At 47.2% G+C, this 21,514-nt stretch overlaps 1 protein-coding gene across 6 annotated transcripts in view; it reads left to right on the top strand.

Annotated features, from left to right (window-relative positions):
• Positions 1 to 21,514, top strand: part of EXOC6B (exocyst complex component 6B) — a 353,199-nt gene that overhangs the window by 187,246 nt on the left and 144,439 nt on the right. For all 6 annotated transcript variants that reach the window (XM_074821745.1, XM_074821746.1, XM_074821743.1 and 3 more), the window contains 7 exons: positions 10,884 to 10,967; positions 11,130 to 11,176; positions 12,395 to 12,515; positions 14,922 to 14,993; positions 15,451 to 15,548; positions 17,304 to 17,409; positions 18,569 to 18,678. In XM_074821745.1, the coding sequence (XP_074677846.1) occupies positions 10,884 to 10,967; positions 11,130 to 11,176; positions 12,395 to 12,515; positions 14,922 to 14,993; positions 15,451 to 15,548; positions 17,304 to 17,409; positions 18,569 to 18,678 (638 nt within the window). The remainder of the gene's footprint in view (positions 1 to 10,883; positions 10,968 to 11,129; positions 11,177 to 12,394; positions 12,516 to 14,921; positions 14,994 to 15,450; positions 15,549 to 17,303; positions 17,410 to 18,568; positions 18,679 to 21,514) is intronic.

Here is a 21,514-nt window from a genome sequence, read left to right as displayed (position 1 = left end):
AAAACTGGAGCATCTATAAAAAGGGCTGATGTGGGAAGAAGTTGGCTTCTGGTCCAGACAGAGCGAGGTGATGCTCGTCTCCAGACTTGTCATCCGTCGGATTCAGCCCAGCGCGTCGCATCCCTGCGAGCTGCCAAGCATTTTTTGGGATGGAAACTCCTCTTTTCACTAGTGTGGCCCCGCTGTTTGTCATCCTGGGTCAGAGGTTGCAAAAAGCAGTAGTCAATTAAAGCTTTATTAGATGTAGTTAGTAACGCTCTGAAAGGAGCCAGCCAAGCTAAGGCCGCTAATAAAGGCCCTTTGTTAAGGTATTTAATAAATTAACACTCTGCTGTGGCGGGGAGGCGATTACAAAAGCCAGGCTCGTTAATCAGCGTGTTTACCCTCTTCAAACGTCCCGGCCGCGCAGTTCCCTAATCTTTACCCACCAGATCTGTTGGGAGGTGTGCGGGCAGCTGCCGGCCCCGGGACGGGAAGCGCCTCCGCGGGTCACGCCTGGGCCACGGCGCCGAGGCCACGCCAAGACAAACACGGGTTACGAGGGCCATCGCGCTAATCACCAGAGCCCTTCGTGAAGCAGGGACAGACCTTAGCGCAGGTACCCGTCACGGGCGCGGGGTGATGCCAAAGCAACGGGGCTCCCCAAAACACCACGTTTTGTCTCATCCCTACCCCGCTCATCCTCAGATTTTATTATTTTTTTAACAAAACCCTTTGCATGCCGTGTGGGATGTGCTGCCGGGCTCGAACATTAGAGGGCATCTCCTCCTCACGCTTCTTTATTTTTTTTTTAATTTTTTTTTTGGTGTGTTTTGTTTTAGTGCAGCTTAATCTATAGGGCCGTCTTTAAAAAGCAAATAGAGCATTTGACCTGCTGTGCAAATTAGCCATATGGTGAAGTGTAATATCCCGCTGACCCTCATTACCGTGCAGTATGAAAAGCTCTCCCCTTTTCACATGCAAGCATATTAAAGTGGCCTTTTCAGCATTTTCTTCCATATAAAACTGTCTTCACTCCTGTGGCCAAGCAGTTAAAAGGGAACTCCAGCTGCAGCCAGGAGGGTGAAATTAAAGGCTTTACCCTTGTCTAAATGGAAAATAGATATTGCTTCCTATAGACAGGGCTGGGGAACAATGCTGCGCCGCCGGCTCCGGCAGTGGGCCGGGGGGGTAATGGCCTTATTTTCTGGGAGGAAGGAGCCCGGCTCCTTTGAGAGAGGAGGTGTTGGGCGTCTACCTAGGAGGAAGGGGGAAAAAAGGGGGAATCTTACCTATTTTCCTCTATAGTTAACTATTTCATGGCCAAGCCGATGGGCAGCAGTGAGAAGCTGTGCCAGGCCCTGCCACAGGACCCCAGGTTTCCCCAGGACAAGCAGCAGCTCTTGTGCCACTTTGCATCGGAGCTAAAGAACAGCCACGTGCCTCTTCACCCCACAGAAAATCAACTTTAAAACCAATTCTCTGGTGCACTGATGCCTGTATATTCCTTGTCTGCCTGCCCGGGGCTGGCTGGGAGCTCACCTGGGCTGCCGGTGCCCTGGCCAGGGGGATCAGGAGGGTGTTTCTCTCCCATCTTCTCCATCTCGCTGATGGGGGTGGCCCAGGTAACACCACCAGCGGACTAGTTGGTGGAGCAGGAGGGAGGTAACTGTATCCGTTGGACTCAAACTTCAAGCTTTCTTGCTTTTGCTTTTTAAATTTTTGTTGCTTTCAAACTTTGCTTTAAATTAACTTACCAAACCGATCATCAGAGAGAGGGAAGGGAGCACTGGAGCTCCTACGGACCCGTCTGCGTTGGCTTTTCTGCTCTTGTTGGTCTCGCTAGTTCTCTGTTAGAGTTTCTTTCAACTAACTAGCTCGTGACCTTGGTACTAGGCGATCTCTGGAGTGCTCCTTTCCTTTGGGATGGCCTTTGGTTGCACTCCTTGCTCTTTTTCCACTTTGCTAGGTCTCAGTTTATTTTTTTGAAGTGCTTGAGTACAAGTCCCTTAAGTCAGGCGGTTCCTATCAGTGCACTGTTGTTGAATACACGCCCTGAAGCATCTGAAATGTGGAATTCACTTTGAAATTTGGGATTTAACAACTTAAGAAACAGGTTATGGTCTTCCATCTGGGGTACAGATTGGAGTCAGGGCTGGGTGGAGCAGAGATCAAGTCCTGCCTAGGCTGGGCTGAGCCGGTAGGAAGGAGATGGCTCCGTGCAAGTGGCCCTTTTATTTGTAGGAAGAGATGCACAGCGTAGTGAGATACCAGCCAGCCAAGCAGCACAGAAAATCTGTCTAGCCAGGATGGTGGATCCATCCCCGAGCAGGACGAGGTGGAGCTGTGACCCTTCTCCGCTCGCATGTGCTCTTTCAGCCGGGCAGGACACGTGGAGATGAGCGCAGCCGCTTGTGAGTGTGCAGAGCTCTGCAAACCTCGGAGGGAGAGGCTCACCTCAGAAGCGGCGCTCGCCGTACCGCCGCTCTCTCTTCCCCCCACGCAATTTTCTGGTTAGCTTTATCTTTTTGTTTTCAGTATCGAGGTGGTGTTTACAGTCAACAAGCGGTTCCACGGGGCTGAGCAAGAGCCTCCTTTTTGATCCTGGTTCAGCAAAGCGCTTACATGCTCAGTGCTGAGCACCTGCACGTGTACCTGTGTGGCTCCACGATATTATTTGGGAATATTTACATTTTTAAAGTTAAGCATCTGCTTAAGAGTTGGACTTCTTTGTGTTTCATTAGTGGCTACTGGTGTTCTCTTGTCTTGAGAGATCTTCAGGGCACGTTAAACTTATTTTCTAAGCTCATTTTCTTGCAACTTATTTCTAACTAGTGTACAAGCTCCTGTTGGTTTCTTTAAGTGCTGGCCAATCAGCTCTCCTTAAAACAAACTTTCCCTTTTCGGTAATTTTGGGGTAAAAAGTGTTTATTTTCAGGATTTTCTGTGCAGCTTTCGACAAGGTAGGTCCCATCCAAACTGCTGCTCTGAGCCGTTGAGCCGTCGAGGCAGGAGTTGTACTGTGGGCCTGCTTTTGGGTCAGCCCGTGCAATTTTGGGGTTATGAGAGGGGAGTAGAAGTGAGGTCCAGGTTTGACTGAGTGTCTCTTCAGCATTGATATGATGCCAAGCGTTGTTTGGCACTTATAGGCAAATTAAAATGAAACACTATCTCTAGGGCCCGTTTCAGCCAGGTGAGGGGTGACACATCACAGCGCTCTTGCTCAGTGACACGGGGGAAGAGGAATATACTGTTTCTTGTTGAAATGAGACTGAGATTGGCTAAACTGTGACTATAACCCCTCTGAAATGGGACTTTTGGTCCCAGTTCTGGCCCTTCCTCCTCACAGAACATGACACATGGGAAATGGCTGGTGCTTAGGACATTTGGAGCCCAGGCTGGAAAATAAGCCATATGTAAAATACCTGGAGGCTTCAAAATCTCTGTGTAGTCTGTTTGTAAAGTGTGTTTCTCACAGGATAGGGTCACCTGGGTGGGAAGGAGCCTCAGGAGGTCTCTAGTCCAACCTCCTGCTCAGAGCAAGTCAGCTGTGAGATCAGACTGGGTTTCTCAGGGCTTTATCCAGTCTGGTTGTGAAAGCTTCCAAGGATGGGGGTGTAAAACACCTCTGGGGAACTCTTTCTGCTGCCTGACTGTTCTCGTTGGGAAAAAGTTTTTCATTACAACCAGTGAAAAAGTCTCTGTTTCATTTGTACCCGTTGTCTCTCCTCCTGCTGTGCACCACTGTGAAGTCGGCCTGGCTCCATCTTCTCCGTGACCTCATCGTAGATATTACTGTTAGATCCCCAGATGTTTTTGGCTGCTTTTTGCTGCGAGGATGCGCTGCTGGTTCATGTTCAGCTTGCTGTCTACCAAAACTTACAGATTTTATCCACAGAGGTGCTCCCAAAGCAGTGATCCTCAGTCTGTGTTGCTGCAAGGGGTTCTGGGGTTCTTCCTTTTCATACGCGATATTTGGCATTTGTCCTTACTGAATTTCATCATGTGTGTGTTGGCCCGTCCCTCCAGCCTGCTGAGACCCCTCCAGATGGTGGCCTGGCCTTCAAGTGTATTGACTTTTCCCCCAGTTTGGGGTCATCTGCAAGGTGGATGAGACCATGTCCATTGCCTCCTTCAGGTCGTTGAGGAAGACATGAGGCAAGGCAGGTCCCAGAACCCTGCTGCCATTCTCTGGTTGTTATGGGCCTCCACGTAGAGCATGTCCTGTTAACCCCCAACCCTCTGAACTCAACCGCCCAACCAGGTGTGGATGGGGACCAACCAGGTACCCATGGAGCTGCTCAGTCATCCACTTAGGTACAATGTTTTGGATTTTGGGAGCTCCACAGTAAATTCTCCATGTGAGGAAGGAGCCATTTGAAGGCAGACTTTCATAGATAGATGAATATTAATCTGCTTCTTGGAAAGCAGTTGTGCAAGCCCTTGAGCTTCTCACCTCTCACTCACATGTTTTGGGAATTCTTCCACCTTTAAGAATCTCAAGATGCTGAGAATTCCCAAAACACATGCCTGAGAACTTTTGTGGACCAAAGTCAAAGGAGGATGAAGGGCCGGTGAAAGACAGAGATAGGTTTAAGAGAAGCCCAGGTCATGCAGTGGCTAGCGCTAACGCATTAATAAATCCAGATGGGTGGTGGGTTTAAGAATCTCACTGACAAGGAAATAAGCCCAATTCATCGCTACTTGCTTAAACCAGAGGTGCAGTGATGTGAATGGCGTGGTCTGTGGGTCGAGTGCTACAAAAGGAGTCTCCGATGGATATAAAACTAGGCTGTTACCAGCAGTGTGCCCAGGTGGCCAAGGCGGCCAATGGTATCCTGATTTGCATCAGCAATAGTGTGGCCAGCAGGGATACGGAAGGGATCTTACCCCTGTGCTCGGCACTGGTGAGGCCGCCCCTCGATGAGTGGGTTCAGTTTTGGGCCCCTCACTCCAAAAAGGCCCTTGAATGACTCGAGCGTGTCCAGAGAAGGGCAACGGAGCTGGTGCAGGGTCTGGAGCACAGGTGTGATGGGGAGCGGCTGAGGGAACTGGGGGGGTTTAGTGTGGAGAAGAGGAGGCTGAGGGGAGACCTCATGGCCCTCTGCAACTGCCTGAAAGGAGGGTGCAGAGAGGGGGGATGAGTCTCTTGAGCCAAGGAACCAGCGGCAGGCCAAGAGGGAATGGCCTCAAGCTGCGCCAGGGCAGGGTCAGACTGGCTCTTAGGAAGTATTTCTTTGCAGAAGGGGTTGTTGGGCGTTGGAATGGGCTGCCCAGGGCAGGGGGGGAGTCCCCATCCCTGGAGGGGTTGAAGAGTCGGGTTGACCCAGCGCTGAGGGATCTGGTGGAGTTGGGAACGGTCAGGGTGAGGTTAATGGTTGGACTGGAGGATCTTCAAGGGCTTTTCCAACTGAGATGATTCTGGGATTCTGTGAATTGGGGCTAGTTTTGCTTGTTCTGCATGCATGATTAACTGGTGCCCACATATGTACGCTAAACTAAGCCCAACTTGGGTTTATCAAGGGAGGAATCTACTCAGCCTGTATTATCATAGCACATCACCTTACTTACTGTCATTGTAATGGTATTTTAATGTAAGAGCTTAGAAGATCCACTCGTTTTTAGGGAATGGACTAATGATGTTGCACGTATGAAGTGTTTGAGGTGACTCAGCTGATAGTGTCCCCGTGGGAGCAATGGGTTACTGATGGCCTGTGTTACCCAGTTGTATGCAGCTAGTAAATTGTCATTACATGAAGTACACAGGGTGCATTTCTGCTTCCGGGTAAGCAGAAATTTAGTAATCCAAAATAGTGTCATCTACACGTTCTGGATCCAAAAGTCCCATTTTACTGGGCATTTTAATTATTTGCTGAGGATAACAGCAGAAGAAAACTTACAGCAGGTTTTTCCCTGTGTAATTCACAGCTAGATTTGCTTTCAGCTCTCTGCTGCTCCTGAATTATGAAACTTTTTTGGGTTTTTTCAGCTGTTGTTTTTGCATTCTTGTGATTATATTCTGTTTTCCCTTATGTGGTGTTCATCTGCGATCTTAATTATCTGCCTCTCATTGCCAACTCTGTGAACTCTGAAGCTAATTTGAGAAGGAGAGTTCTGCCCGGTAATTTTAAAAATATGAGGCATTATTGAGGGTTTTTCCTGGACCAGTGATTACAATAAATGTGTAGTTTCGAAGCGTAGCTTTGGATTCTTCCTGCTCGCTTAAAGAGATTGAGAATTGGGTGAAACCTATTCTTGTTAAAAGTGAGTAGATGAATAGGAAAGGGACCTTCTTCTCCTCTCCCCACCATGAGTATTTGATTTCCCCACGTTATGGGTTGAGCTCACAAGAAACCCAGAAGGAACGAGGATGCTGCCTCTGTAACGATGTGTCTTAGCAGCGTCTTGCTTCTACAGAAGGTCGGTGGTGGATTTGCAAGCCCATGCGAGGTTGAGGCTGGAAGTTGCTCCTTCGATAGTCTTTCCCAAGTGGTCCTTGTTCTCAAACCTGCCATGTGCCGCTTGAGATCTGCACGTGCATCATGAATTTGGCTGAAAAAGAAGAGTGTTGCAGGTGCAATGCATCTTTACAGTGTAAAATAGCTGCTTTTAGGAGAAAGGAAAAGAAAAAAAAAAAAGTTGGATTGTTTCCCACCAAGGGGATGTGGAGAGCAGGAGTAGGGCACATCCACGCATGGCTCTACTTCGAGCTTACGTTCAGGTCAGCTCCGTCTGGTATTTTTTTCGAAGCATTGGTTGTTGAAGATGTTGTTCAGCTTGGGTGCAGTGCTGAAACATTCAGGAGATTTTGGAGCAAATCTTTTATTCAGCCAGTTCCCTGCCCAAGCAGATGCTGGCATATGAGAGGCCGAGCCTGGACAGCCCGAGTGGCTTAGTGAAGCTCTCGCAAGTCATTTCTCATGATACCTTGTGTACAGCATTTAAGTCCCAAAATATTGTGTTTGAAAACCGAAGGTAAGGACGGGATTGGTTAAATGTGAAAAACCACCAGGCGTGGGGCTGTGAGATGAGAACGGGATCAAAGTGTAAATACTACGTGGTGTTTCAGATGAGCAGTCTATAAAACATGGGGTCTCGTGGTGTGTTCTGGTTACTGTTTTGGTGTGGTTTATTTCTGTTTGTTTTTTGCTTTTTTTTTTTTTTTTTACCCAGTGGAAAATAATATTAAAAAATAAAGAGTACAAAGGAGTAATGTTAGCTGAAGACCTGGTAAGCTGAATAGTCTTAAATAGGTTAAATTTGGGAAACTGGGTGGTCTAAGCTAAAACTGCCACCAAGGGGAAGAAAGACTTCTCATTTTTAGGAAACTATAATACGTGAGCGATGAAAAGATCTGGGGAGATGATGGAGGAATGCACTTAAGAGAAAAGGATGATATTGTGTGCAAGAAAAATGTGGATAGTGTCAAGAGAGATTTTTTGGGGAGAAGAAGTGTTTCGCTGGAGTAGCCTCTCATGAGAGAGTCCCTAATTCTTAGGGCGGCCAAAAAAGGCTCAAGAAAGAAAATACAGGGAACAATGCATTGGGAGGAAGATGTTTTTGATCAAATTGGCAGGTCTCTAGGCCATAAATTTTAGGGAAACTGTTAAAATGGTCTACAATTTTTTTTTTTGAAATGGTTTCAAAGGGTTTTGCTGTTCTTTCTCTTCTACTACAGTTAAAGCCCTTTGTTGGGTTGGAAGAAGGAGGACCTGGCACCCAAACCCTTCTAAGCACCCTGTGAGGCTGAAGGGGCTCCCCTCCAAGGTCCAGGGCCAGGTTTATAGTGAATCCTTCGTGCGATATTGGCAGCCCAGCTCAGATCACTCTTGCTTTTTGTGTCTGTGGAAAACATTTTTTCCTCTAAAAGTACGATCCAAAATAGTTTAATTTTCAGAGAATGTCATCAAGTTGGTCCAGATGCTTCATATTCCTCAAAGCCAACCGTAAAACAGGGATAGAAACCTGACTTGTGGTTTGTCCCCCAGTGGTGAAGGAGCTGAATGATGAGGTCGGGGATTTTGGCTCCCGGCCGTGGGGACCCATGCTTCCCGCTGCCCTGTCCCTCATGACTTGGTGGCTTCTGCCTCTCCCAGCACCCGGTGACCTCCACCATCCCTGTGGGTGCTCCTGAGGAGCTGGTGGGAAAGAGGACACATCAAATGGAGAAGCTTTTTAACGAGATGAACAGCTACAGGATAAGGCCTGCGGGGTGATGGGAGGATGGGCAGAGCTGTGCTGGAAGCAGAGCCACATGTGAGCTGACTTTTTGGCCTTTCTTTCCTGAAGAAATGCGTGTTAAGGGTGGGGTGAGCAGGGAGGATCTCTTGGAGCTCAGTTGGAGGGGGGAGGAAAAATGATTTCAGCTGAACTGAAGTGCTGTGGCATAGTCTTAGCAGAAATCTTCAAAATCTGGTCTTAAAAAGGCTGATAGGTTTCAGACCAGCCTCCTGCTCCTGATGAGCTGCTTTCCAAGTTTCTAGTAGGTCCTTGAGGTCACCACAAAATATCACCTGTGTAGCTTGGGGAAATGGCAGCTTCCGCGTGTTCGGTAACGGGGAATTAATTACTCACTGACTTCCATGTGATGTTGCATAAACGCGGTGGCTGGCGTGAGCAACCGACCGCCGCCACGGCTGCACCTCGGCGTGCTCTTGCCTTAGGTGGTGCCATATGGCACCACCTTTAAATTTATTAAAGAAATTTATTAAAGAATACTTTAAATTTATTAAAGAAATGGGGGGAAAATGCCTTTGGTTTTGCATTTGCACCACAGATTCATGGGTAGCAAGCGGGCTGTGCTAGGTTTGTGAGTAGCTTCACTCAAAGATCTCAGTCATGCTGCCAAAGATGAGTTGCTGTCATGGTCGGGGGGGAGATGATCAGGGGTTTTCGTGTCACTTGTGTAGGTTTTGGGAGTTGAGGAGCAGCAGGATTTAATAAATAACTTAAGTCCGGTCCCATCAGTGGTTGGATGGGAGTGGGACAGCCCGTTCTGTCATGGTTCTCCTGTGGCACCACCAAAATTGAGAGGAGATGGGTAACACCATCCTCAGAAGCTCCCAGGCCTGGGAGAGGAGCTCGAAGGGAGATCAGAGCTCCCTGCTTGTAGGTCCTCTGCAGGGGGCTAGTGCTTAGCTTGATAGAAATTGTAATAATCCCCCCTGTTCTTGGTCTAACCTGTAGATCACTGATTTTTGGCTCATGACCCTTCCCTTTCCAGGGGGAAACAGCTTTTGAGAGCACTGAGAAGATATATGACCTGGAAATGCTGGTTCCCAGATAGTTTCTACTTCTGAAAAGCTTTCTTAAAATGTCAAATTAATTGTAGGTTCAAGCTGAAGCTTAACTTGATTGCAGGAGAAAGGCTCAGAGTTACACCCGACCCAGATTTGTCCCTTGCTGGGATATTGGCACCACTGATGGTTGGATGTTCTCGGCGTAGGTCGGGAGCTGCTCGTCCTGTGCACCCCTGATACTCGGCTAAGATCAAAAGTATAATTCAAAAACAAAATCCACCGTATAAATCTGCATGTGCATGGTCACAAGAAGGTTTTTTTGATGAATTTTAGCACCGTTGGGAAGGGCAGGACTCGGTGGGGAGCTGCTGGGCACATCAGCAAGGCTGGATTTTTGCTTAAGCCTTGAGCTCCAGCTTGTAGAAGACAAGGAGCAAGTCAGGCTACAGCTCCTCAAGGGTTCGTCGCAGACATTTCATAAGACCCCTTTACCTGAGGGCATCCTAAGGCAGCCTGGTTGTATAATGCCATAGGAGCTGGAGAATCATTAAATTAGCATCAGGATTTTCTTTTAATTAATTTATTTTTTGTAGTAGAGAAGGTGGATGTCTGGTGCCTTGCTCAGGTGATCTTTGTTGTTGTGCATTGTTTGTTTTGTGAATTCCAAATGAGATTTGGGGGGGGGGGGGGGGGCGCTCAGAACAGTTCAAAGCAAGACCCTGTCACTTCTCTGAAGTATTTATAATCCAATTTCAGACATAAAACAGCGCGGGTGTGGAGGAGGGAGGAACAGGCAGGGATAAAACGGCAAGGTTTTACATAGCCTAGGGGACGGGGGCGGTAGGCGGACATCTGAACGCTTCAGCAGGTCGGTGGCATTTGAGGATCCTCCTGGGTTTGTTGCCTGGGTGGGGATGCTCAGATGTAGCCTGGCTCGGTACAACAAGCCACCTACAGCCGAAGCCCCCAGAGGAGGGGCTCAGGCCCCCACCGCAGCACCTGGTGTGGGTGGGTGATGCCCGTGGAGGGGAGCTCAGCTCTCCGGCTTTTGGGTTAACCAGCTCTCCTCTGGAGGCTCAGACCCTCAGTAAAGTTGGGAGAAAATGGGCGAAAACCCCCATTTTATTTTTTCCCAGCTATATAGACCGGTCTCATAAATTGTTATAACCCACACAAGCACTTTTTTTCTGAAATTCCCTGATGTTTGTGGCTTTGCCTCACTCTGCACCCATGAGTCAGTGAAAGAATTTCTGGCATTTTGTCCCCTCTTTCTTTTTGCTAACACTAGATATTGGTTGTTTCACTGCCCTCACAGTTAAGTAAATGTGATGTTTGTCCATGTTACGGTCCGGTACAGAAGCTGTTTGCACACTTCTATATACCACATCTGCACAGAGATATGGGAAGATGGGTGCAGAAGAGTTCATGGGGGACTTTTATATCTGAGCAGTTGTTTTTTTGACTTGGTGTTTGGAGTAAACTCTTTGTCGTCTGGTATTTGGATCGCATTTTGCAAAAAAAGTGTTGCCCAGATATGCTGGAGGAGTAGGAGATTTGCATCTTAAAAGCAGTATATTGCAAGTTAACAGTAAATACAGGATATTGCAAGTTAATGGTTAATGCAAACCATTATAATTGCTTGAATTAATCTCTTCTGTTTCCCAGGATGCCCGAGAAACCTTTGAGAACTACTATAGGAAGCAGAGAAGAAAACAAGCCAGATTGGTCCTGCAGCCTCCTTCAAACATGGTACGATGGTCCTTTACTTGCGGTGCCCAAACTTGCTCTGCCGAGTAAAGGCACAGAGGGTTATCTCTGGGCACGCTGCTGCTGGTGGGTGGTCTCTAATTTATTTCCAATTGCTCTTGGCCGCCTTTGTTTTAATCTTCGCTCACTTTTTCTTTGTTGCAGCATGAAACTTTAGATGGCTACAGGAAGTATTTTAATCAAATTGTAGGGTAGGTATTCTTTTTATATACATCCTCGCTAAATATGTGCGCGCGGTGTTGTTGAGGCGCCCAAAAAGAGAGAGAGAGAGGAGGGAATGTTGATCTTTTTGAGGGTCCTTTAAGGGGAGCCAAAACAGGGAAAAAAAAAAAAAAAAAAAAAAAGGTGGTTTGGGCTTTTAAAGTGTTTTAGAGTGTATTTTATAGCACCCGTGTACTTTGCTGTGTCACTGGCGTGGAGGAACCTGCCAGCTCTTGTACCAGCAAGTGCGTTTCTGGGAATTTGAGGATAAATAATCTCTGTGGACTATGTGCATCTACTTGCCCCACTAATGAGATGAACAGGCCCTCTGCCTTAATTATTTAATATTTGATAATTATTCTTTGATTATTTTCCTGGTAAAGGAGGTGATTCTCAAGCCTCTATTCCCATGAGCTTCTTATTACTGCGCTCAAATTTGACAAGAGTTTTCCAAAACCAGCCGAACTCTAAGAGGAGGCAACCTAAAACTTGTAATCTAGCCCAGATAGGGTATGATGTTGAAACTTCTTCAGCTAACGATAATAATTTCAACATCTAATTGCGACCATCACAAATGCAACGCGTGCTGCTCACCTTCGTACTCCGCTCCGTGCTCCCAGATTGAATTTCCCCCACGAAACAGAGCTGAGATTTTTGTGCATTGCTGTTTAAAATGTACAGTGCCACGCTCGCTCCCTGAAAAATACAGTTTCTTTTTAGCCAGTACGTTTGGTAACTGGGGATTGGAGTGAACTGTTTGCCTTTAAATGGTTGTGAGCATGTCGCGTGTCTGGGTGCGAGAGAGTATTTTTCCCTGCGGTGACAGTATTTTTCCCTGCAGTTAACCAATTGTAATGCGATTGCTGCTGGCTGGAGCAGAGTTTAATCAGTGGTTCTTGTGCAAATAATGGGGTGGAGAACTCGGAGAGGGGGAATTCTGTCTTTGTATATACACAGAGTTGCATTACTAAGAGCAACTGTGTTTTAGCTCGCTTCTATAATACAGTGGAACATCATATAAAATACTGCAACCTTAAAAATAGGTGAATAAAGTGCTTAGTGGTGGCTATATTTGATACAGACACCTGAGCTTGCTCTGGAGGTTTGTGGATGCCACGTATCCCTCGCCTGCGGTGCTCCCAGATTCACTTTTGATGTCTCGAAACCTGTAACTTTTGATAACAGTGCCATTTTCTCCTCTCCGTTAGGTTTTTTGTAGTCGAAGATCACATCTTGCATACGACGCAGGGCTTGGTAAATAGAGCCTATATTGATGAGCTGTGGGAGATGGCGTTATCAAAAACTATTGCAGCACTAAGAACACATTCAGTAAGTAAAAGCCTCGGGCCGCTCAACTGTTGCTTGAGTATGACTTGACATGCTGGAAATAATTGGCTTTTACAGTAGTAGTCTTTGTTTTGCCTCTTTTCCAACGACCCTGCTTAAAACAATAACGTGAAGATACACTGCTGTTGCCCCAAAAGCTTTCTCCAGCATTTTTTTTTTTGCCTCTTGATGCGCTGCATTTCCCTGTACACAACTCTCAATATTTTGGGAGACTGGAAAGAAGAAAACAATGGTTTGATATTTTTCCCGTTACTTTGCTGATCACTTTTGAAAAGCACCAGCAGAGGGAGTTGGTTTATCCTGGAAAAGTGGGGAAAAAAAGCATCGATTTGGCACGCTGAAGTATGACCCTGTTTGATATTCCCTTAAAGTTCATGGCAGTGAATAGGCTGCTATCAAACTACAAATCATTCGGGTGTAAAAAGACACTGAATAGATTTCTTATTTTTTAATACTGAAAGAAGTTTGGAAAAATTGCTTATCGTTTCGGTATTTCTCTGCTTGAGCAAAAAAAAACCAAAGCCAATTGCAAAAAATGTACAAATTTTTTTCCAGTTTTGTGTAACCTGATATAATATTGTACTGCTTCAGCTGAAAGCTGTGTTGGTTATTGGGATGAAAAAATTGCATTTGACCGTAAAAGGAAAAGCATTAATGACTTTCCACAAGTTCGTTTTTCAAATTGTTGGGCCATTTTCTCCAGGAAAAATGAATATTCAATCACTGCTGCTCCTGGAAGGCGGCGCCAGCCCAGAGCACGCGCGTGCTGCGGGGTCATGTCGGTGCTGGCCTGCGTCTGACGTGCCCAAGTGATGACGATGGCCTTGCTCTTTTCTGAGAAAACCCTCAAATTTCTGCCTGGAGCCACAATATGCTGCTTCCTCCAAACCACCCTGAGTTTTGCATTTCTGTGCTCCTGACTTTAGCGCAGCGTGCGGGTGGGGATAATCCAGGTGATGGGCCTGGAGCTCGCTGGGCTGAGGGACCTCAGAGGCTTCCCGGGGCGTTCGGACTCTGTCCCTCACAGCAGTTGTGTTGACTGGAAAGCTGCTTCCTTCCCCTTAAACTTCTGTGTTACGACGGAGGATAAACACCAAGATGTACACCCCGTTAGGTTGTAAACCTGTGTTTATTTTCTTTTTAAGCAGGGTTTTCTGCTAAGTGAAAGCCGTGAGAGTAAGCCAGGCACAAACGTGGTGTTTTCAATTCTACCACCTCCTTTGCTATGACCAGTTGTTTTAAGTGATGCCAAACTTAATGCATGAAGTGGCTGCCAGGAGAGGGGTTTTTTCAGTAATCAGGAAATATTACATAATTTCTCAACATTGTATTGTGGTCATCACCATTATGTCTAAGCACTGCTCAGCCTACAGCTCCCATATAGACCAGTGCTGTCCACCCCGTATTGCCATTGAGTCTTGATGGAGGGCTCTCATGTTGGTGAGGCTGTTTTTCAGCCAAACTTATCCCTGGATTTTCTTCCCCTGCTGCAGACAGGGACATCTTTTATCACTTCTGATAGCTTTAGGGCATTATCTTTCTTTCTGACTTTCTTTTTTGGACAGTGAAATGGAAAATGTGTCTCTTCCAGTCTTTCACATTGATTAATGGAGTCATTCCTCCTTGAGTTTCCAGTGAGCTTTAAATCTGTTTCTCTTTCCAGCTTATGATCACTGATTCTATATTTGGTAAGACTCTGTCTGAAACTTTACATATTTCAACATTAGGGCGGTTGTCTGCTGCATCCAGAGAGCACACGAAGCCTGTGGGTAACGTGGGGTGACTCTGGGGGGACGATCAGCGCTGTCACTACACTGAGTTGTGTCGTTAGGGTTTTGAGCAGTGTCCTGACCCGCAATAAATACTTATATTGTAGCTCTGACCGTTAATGTTGCTGAAATATAGGCATGCAGCCTGTTTTTCTCAGCCTGAACCACTTAGCAATGCAGCCTTCGCACGGGGCTCGGGGATGCCTCGCTGCGATGCTTCATTACCGTCAGACACAACACACTAAATATTAAATGAGAGGCGCTGCTGTCGTCTTGGTATGACAGCGCGTTGATTTGCTTCATCTCCTCTCGCTTCCCCAGCAGCTCCTGGGTAATCTTAGAGACACTTCAGGTATCTCTAGAGCAACCGAAATCCTTATTCATCATGGAGAGCCTCAAGAGCGGCGCGTTACGAGGAGAGATACCCTTATCAGCGTGCCTTCCCTCGCCCTGTACAACGTTAGGGCCTGGCTTCAGGATAAAAGCTGCAGATCATAAGACTGCACGGCGTGCCTATGTATTTATTATCACTCAAGTGATAACACAGGAGCGCTGAGGGCAATATTTTTCCCGCGTGCTGCAGTTAAAAACGTGTTTTAATTTCTCCCCTTCTTTGCAGTCCTACTGCTCGGACCCGAGCCTGGTGTTAGACTTGAAGAACCTCATTGTCCTCTTTGCAGACACACTCCAGGTACGCAGCTGTTGGCCACTGCTCTTGGTCTCGCTCGGTGGTTGTGCTGCTCGCAGACGGTGTCCGTCAGCGAGGTGAAATGGCTGATGTGGCCTTGGCTGTGGTGGATTGGCTTCTTTTTTTGGCATTGCGGTGTATGAATTGCGGTGCCCAATGGACAGCCTGCTTCGCTCTGCGCGTGGGGTGGCCAGCTCGTGGGTGAGGACCAAGCCTTGGCCACCTTGCCAAGCCCTTGTGACTCTGGCCCGCACCCAGCCCAGCCTTTAATAGCCCTTGGTCCTACCACTGCGGTAAATCACCACCCAAATCCTTCCACCAGCACTGTTCACCTCTGTGGTGGTGATGGTAGGGGAGAATTGGCCCACGTGCTCCCTATTAAGTAGAGAAAATAATCTTCAGCTGCCTGTTGGTGGCTTTTTCTTATCTGAAGTTGCTCTCTTCTCCCACCCCACTGCAGGGATATGGCTTCCCGGTGAACCAGCTCTTTGACATGCTCTTGGAGATCCAAGACCAGTATAGTGAAACCCTGCTGAAGAAATGGTCAGGAGTTTTCAGGTAAGAAGGTCTTCACAGAATCACAGAATCATCTCGGTTGGAAAAGCCCTTGAAGATCCTGCAGTCCAACCATGAACCTCACACTGACCGTTCCCAACTCCACCAGATCCCTCAGCGCTGGGTCAACCCGACTCTTCAACCCCTCCAGGGATGGGGACTCCCCCCCTGCCCTGGGCAGCCCATTCCAACGCCCAACAACCCCTTCTGCAAAGAAATCCTTCCTAAGAGCCAGTCTGACCCTGCCCTGGCGCAGCTTGAGGCCATTCCCTCTTGGCCTGGCGCTGGTTCCTTGGCTCAGGAGACTCATCCCCCCTCTCTGCACCCTCCTTTCAGGCAGTTGCAGAGGGCCATGAGGTCTCCCCTCAGCCTCCTCTTCTCCAGACTAAACCCCCCCAGTTCCCTCAGCCGCTCCTCAGAAGACAAAGTCTTTAAGCAAACTCATGAGATGTACCTTAGAGAGTAGTTTTGACCCATAAATAAAATTTTTTGGGAGATTAGTAGCAAGCTCATGTTTAAATTTTGGGCAGAGTTAAGCTTCAGCCTGGGCTCTCCGTGGACCAGGGAGAGCCAGTTTAAATACAGTTGTGAGGATCCTGTATGTGGTGAGATCTGTGCAATAAATCAGTGTGGATCAGAGGTTTTCCATCCAGGGGGATAAGGTTATGCATTCATTACCAAGCTCACGCTGCCAATCGATGCCAAAATCTGCTGTTGTGGCAGTGTTATCATGCCCTCTGCTCCAGCACTGAGCCCCGTGTGTCTCGAGACATTGGTGGTCTGTCCCTGTGCTGCTGCCGTAGCCACGTCTGTGAGCTGAGCAGTCACCTGCAGGCAGGGCTGGATATGTTATGCAGGGTCCCACACTGTGCTCCGGAGCCAGCGGCTCGTCCTGTGATGGTCCTCCAGGACATCCCGGGAGGATCAAGGTGTCTCAGAGCATGGGACACTGAGAAGAGGTGCTGGAGGATAACGAAGCTGGGGAAGGGCCTGGAGAACAAATCCTGTGAGGAGCGATGGAAGGAGCTGGGACTGTTCAGTGTGAGGAGGAGAAGGTGAGGGGAGACCTCATCACTCTACAGCTCCCTGAAAGGACGTTGTAGAGAGGTTGGTGCTGGTCTCTTCTCACAGGTGATTAGTGACAGAACAAGAGGGAACGGCTTTAAACTGCAACAGGGGAGGGTCAGACTGGACATGAGGAAAAAATGTTTCCCAGCAAGAGTGGTCAGAGAGTGGAATAGGCTGCCCAGGGAGGGGTGGAGTCCCCACCCCTGGGTGTGTTTAAGGGCCGTTGGGATGAGCTGTGGGGGGATGTGGGGTAGAGGAGAACTTTGTAGAGTCGGGCTGAGGGTTGGACTCGATGATCCTGAGGGGCTTTTCCAACCTGAAGGATTCTGTGATTCTGTGATTGTCAGTGCCCTTGTAGCTCAGTATCCATCTTCCTCAAACCAGTCAGGACTGAAGCTCAGCTGGGCTTTACCTGGGGCTGCTGCTGAAGCTCCAGTCTGGACTAAAATCACCATTAAGCTCTGGTTGTGGCTTTACGCAGGCTGAAGGCAGGGAGCTGGAAGAGATCATTGAGTCCAGCTGCAGCAAAGATGATTTCAACAGTCACAAACATGGGGAGAAGTTCAGGCCCATGGGATCACATCTTAGACTGGGCTTACTTCTTAAGAGCTTCCCGACCGAGCAGTAAATCTGCAAAATTGTGCTTGGCCTGTCGTCACAGAGCTGTCTTTCTCACTTTTCTTTTCATAGAAATATACTTGATTCAGATAACTACAGTCCTATCCCAGTGACAAATGAAGAGGTTTATAAGAAAATAGTCGGACAGTTCCCATTCCAGGATGCAGAACTTGAAAAGGTAATCTTGAAACGGGGGGAGCGGTATGGCGTGGCGGCTGGTGCAGGAAACCCCCCACCCTTGTTGGTGGCGTTGAGAACTGCAAACGAAAGCCTCAAAAACTAACCCAAACCCAAAACCCCAAACCAAATAAACAGCAAAAAACCCCAAAACAGGGGAAAAGAACAAATATACTTCCCTTGTGATGCATTTCTCCTGGTGTGGGTGAGGAAAGTGTGTATAGCAATACCTCATTGATTTTATTTTCAGATCACGGTGTACTGTCAGTGCTGAGCAGTGCTTGCAGTAGACAGGAGACTAGAAATATCTGCTTCCATTGGTATTTTATTCCCATTTTATGAACCATGTTATTAACCTTTATTTGTTTTAATCTCATATTTTAAAAAAAAGACCAACAAAGTGGTATATCTTGGCATTTGCAGAAGTGTGTGCTTGCAAAACCTAAGTGTAGCCAAATTTGACCTAGCCAGTGTCCCTTAAAAGCCTGCTTGGCCTTCTGCTCCACATCTGGCAGCCAGCAAGCTCCAAGCCTGGTGAAATTAATTAGGATTGGGAGGGATTTTCGATCCAAGTCAAGCGTTTAGATTTCAGAAAGTCTGTGTCCTTCCCTCAGAACTGTATCCTGGGGTCCAGCTTAGTGCTACGCTCCGCACCTCCCAGCCGTGTGTGCGCTGCGGGTAAAAGCTGGTTGGAAAAATTTGGTGTAGGACATCTGTTTCCTCTCGGCTTTTGGTGTTGTAAGCAAGTGCTCACCTTGGGCAGCGACTGCGGGAGGAGACCGAGCAAAACACCTTGTGCACGGTGGGAGAGAAAAGTCAAGGAGTTCTCAGCGGGGTTTTTTCATAGGAGTTAGGGAGTTGGGAGAGGGAATGAGGGTCCTGTTGTGCTGCCTGCCCCCTCCTAGCTGCAAGTTTCCTTCCAGCCCGTTTCAGACTCTAAATCCCTTATGCACCCGTGTGCCATTTGTAAGTGATTATCTGGTCATTCACTTGGCTGAAATGTTTATATAATATACAATAAATGCTGGCTTGTTGTTTCATTTCTGGACTTAGCTAAATACTAGAATTAATTTGACTGCTTGGAACATGTTGCTGGAAAGCAGTCGTCACTCCTGTTAAATATCTGCTCTTCGATTTGAATTCTCTCCTGTATTTTACAGCAACCGTTTCCAAAGAAGTTCCCCTTTTCTGAGTTTGTGCCTAAAGTTTACAATCAGATTAAGGAATTCATCTACGCCTGTCTGAAGTTTTCGGAAGACCTTCATCTGAGGTAGGGGATGAGCGTGCTAATGGTTGTAACATGGAGGTTTTGTCTGCGCTGACAGATCTCAAGAGGTTTAAAATATAAGTTCTCTTCCTCAGCTGCTCAACTGGTTGGATATACCCTGTCCCAGCTGGAGGTGGCTGGTGGCCTCCTTGGAGTGGTGGCATCCTTCATGCACAAAGGGCTGGCCAAGTCTTCAAAAATAGCTGCCTCATGTAGGGAAAGATAACCCAGGACCATGCTAGCTGTATAAAAAGTGAGGGCGTTGTTTCCCCCGAGATGTTTCTGAGTCAGTTGTACTAAATAGATGAATCTGGTTGTCTTGAGAGGGACAGTGATGTCCACTTGTCATCGAATCAGTGCCTGCTATAACATCTGCAGCCTCCCCGTGGCCTCCCCGGACTGTCCCTCCAGGAGCGCGTTGGCAGGAAAACTCTTGAGGTTTTGATTTGCCCTGTGTGTTAATGAGTTTCGGCTGCTGGTTTAGGGTTTTTTGTTTTCCTTGTTTCCCGTGGGAGTTTATATACAAATAATCTGATTTTTATTTTAAAACCTCCAAAATATTCCATGTGTTTACCCTCCCTTCTCCATCCCAAGGTGCCTTGATGCTGCTTTTGCCCATGTGTATGTGAGTGAGATTGGAAAACAAATATATTCACCAGAAACTGCAAGTTGGTGCTTTCTTTTTGCACCCAGTAATGTCTTGGTAGAATTATATAAATTAATAATGAGATTTTTTGACTGGAAGGAGGGATCCTTCTTCCCTTCTGTTTGCAGCACCGCAGTAGTAAGAGCTTGGACTGGGGGGGGGTTTCACCTCCCTCGGCAGCTGCGTGGCCTGACACAGGACACTGCCCCAGTGCTGGTGCGAAGCACGGGCAGTGGTTTAGGGACTCACGAGATGTTTCAGCACCTACACGAGGCTCTTCAGGGCTTTAATCCTCCTCCTTTGTGTGAGGGATGGTAATCTGGAGAGGCGCTTTCTCTCCGTTTGCTGCTGGAGGACGTGGTAGCTCATTGGTTGATGTGGAAGCAGAGGATGTTTCTCACCCCACGTTTAATCTCAACCTTTCACTGGTGGCAGGTTGTTCTCTTTGGTGGCTCCCAGGGCTCTTAACCCGTGGGTCACCATTAAACATCTCGGTTTCTAAAGCCGACAGAACGGTCCGATTTCACACGGATGCTGGTTTCACCGAACCGCTCCGTTGGCACTTCCCTCGTGAGTTTTGTGCTCTTCACCATTACGGAGATGATTGGGTTTGTCAGGGAAGGGAAGAAAAGTGTCCCCTTGGGTCCCTCCTCAGGGGTCCCCCTGGACATGTTATTAAAATTCCTTTCGACATTGGATTTTCCAGGCCTTTTTGAGGAGCGGTGTTGGGCTGGGGGAAGGGAGCCCAGCGCTTGGCTTTTCTAGCCAAACATTTGGAATATTTCTCTGAAAACCCCTGTTGACACTTTCTTCATTTCACCCTGACAGCTTGAATTAGGTTTTATTAGGAAGCTTGGCTACAAAGCCGGCAGCAAGTTTTCTTTCTCTTCTCTTTCTTTTTCTTCTTTGGTTGTCATTTACCTTGCACCCTGGAGTGATTGGGGTCAGCCCGTCAGTCACAGGAGGCCTGAAGGTCATGACTACTGCTATGGGATACGGGACATCAGCTGTCATTAACCCAGACAGTTCGCTTAAATGCTCTGCAGTCTTTTCCTGAAGAACAGAGCCTATGGCAGAAAACGTAGCTTGGATTTTTTTTTTCTAATTATTTTTTTAAGCTAGCTCCTTGTATTTGTTGGACAGGAGTGTTCTCCTTTATGTTGATATGCTTGTGAAAGTTATTTTGCTTTTCAAGTATTTGAAGAAAATTTGGAGCTTAGTGTGCATTTATAGGGGTTGCTTTTTTTTTTCGGTTTGGCTCTATTAATTTGATTAGGAGAAAGAAAATCTCCTTTGTATTTTCAGCAGTTCTACCTTTGTTAAAAACCATGTATTTGAGTTCATCGAGGAGACATCTTTAAAAGCATCCACCCGCTGGAAGACTTCCGCCAGTTCCAGTGGAATTTCCCATTTGAAAGATAGGGAATATCTTTGGAAAACAGCGGGTGGAAGGATGAGATGTCAGCTCTAATCTACCAGGAATTTGATTGTTTGGGTTTGGTTTTTGGTTTTTTTGGGGTTTTTTAATTTTTTTTAAACAAGGCACCAATCCTGAGAGAACCTGGGATACAATTTTTAAAATGCTGAAAATAATTTAAGTACATAACGTTATTCAAAATAAAATAAAAAATCAGAGTCTTGTATAACTAAATCAAGTAGGTCCTGTGGAAGTCAACTTTAGGAGAGAGGAGATAAATGTATATTTGGGGGTTTGTTTTCTACTTGTGTGTTGAGAACGGAGATCCGACTGTTGAACCGAGACTCAACCTCTACTTCACAGTCAGGAGTCAGCACCAGGCAACTGACTGGTACCATTACTCTTTGCTAACTGGCCCCACTGGTCTGGGCGCTGGGTCTGGGCTCTTGATGGGAGCTACTGGTTTAGCTGGGAGAGTCCTGGCCAAGGCAATGGCTAGCACCCATCGCTCCTGTTGCCACCCTCACCTCTTCTATTGAACCAAGGAGGATTTGGGGGATCACAGTCCAGCGCCTGGTCAAATCTTGCTTTTTGTTTTTTTTATTCCAAGGAATTCTTCCAATTGTGTCCCTTACTCAGTGTGTGGACCTCATGGGAGATGTCGCAGATCCTTCTGCTCTGGTGGAACCCAACCGCAGGGGTTCCCAGGCTGCGTGACCACCATGGAACTAAAGTTACAACCTGATTTTCTAGCTTATGCATCCAACAAACAAAAT

Source organism: Strix aluco, chromosome 4 (assembly GCF_031877795.1).
Source record: "Strix aluco isolate bStrAlu1 chromosome 4, bStrAlu1.hap1, whole genome shotgun sequence".
Taxonomy (NCBI): Eukaryota; Metazoa; Chordata; class Aves; order Strigiformes; family Strigidae; genus Strix; species Strix aluco.
Note: the sequence above shows the minus strand (reverse complement) of the source record. Positions and strands in the feature narration are given on the sequence as shown.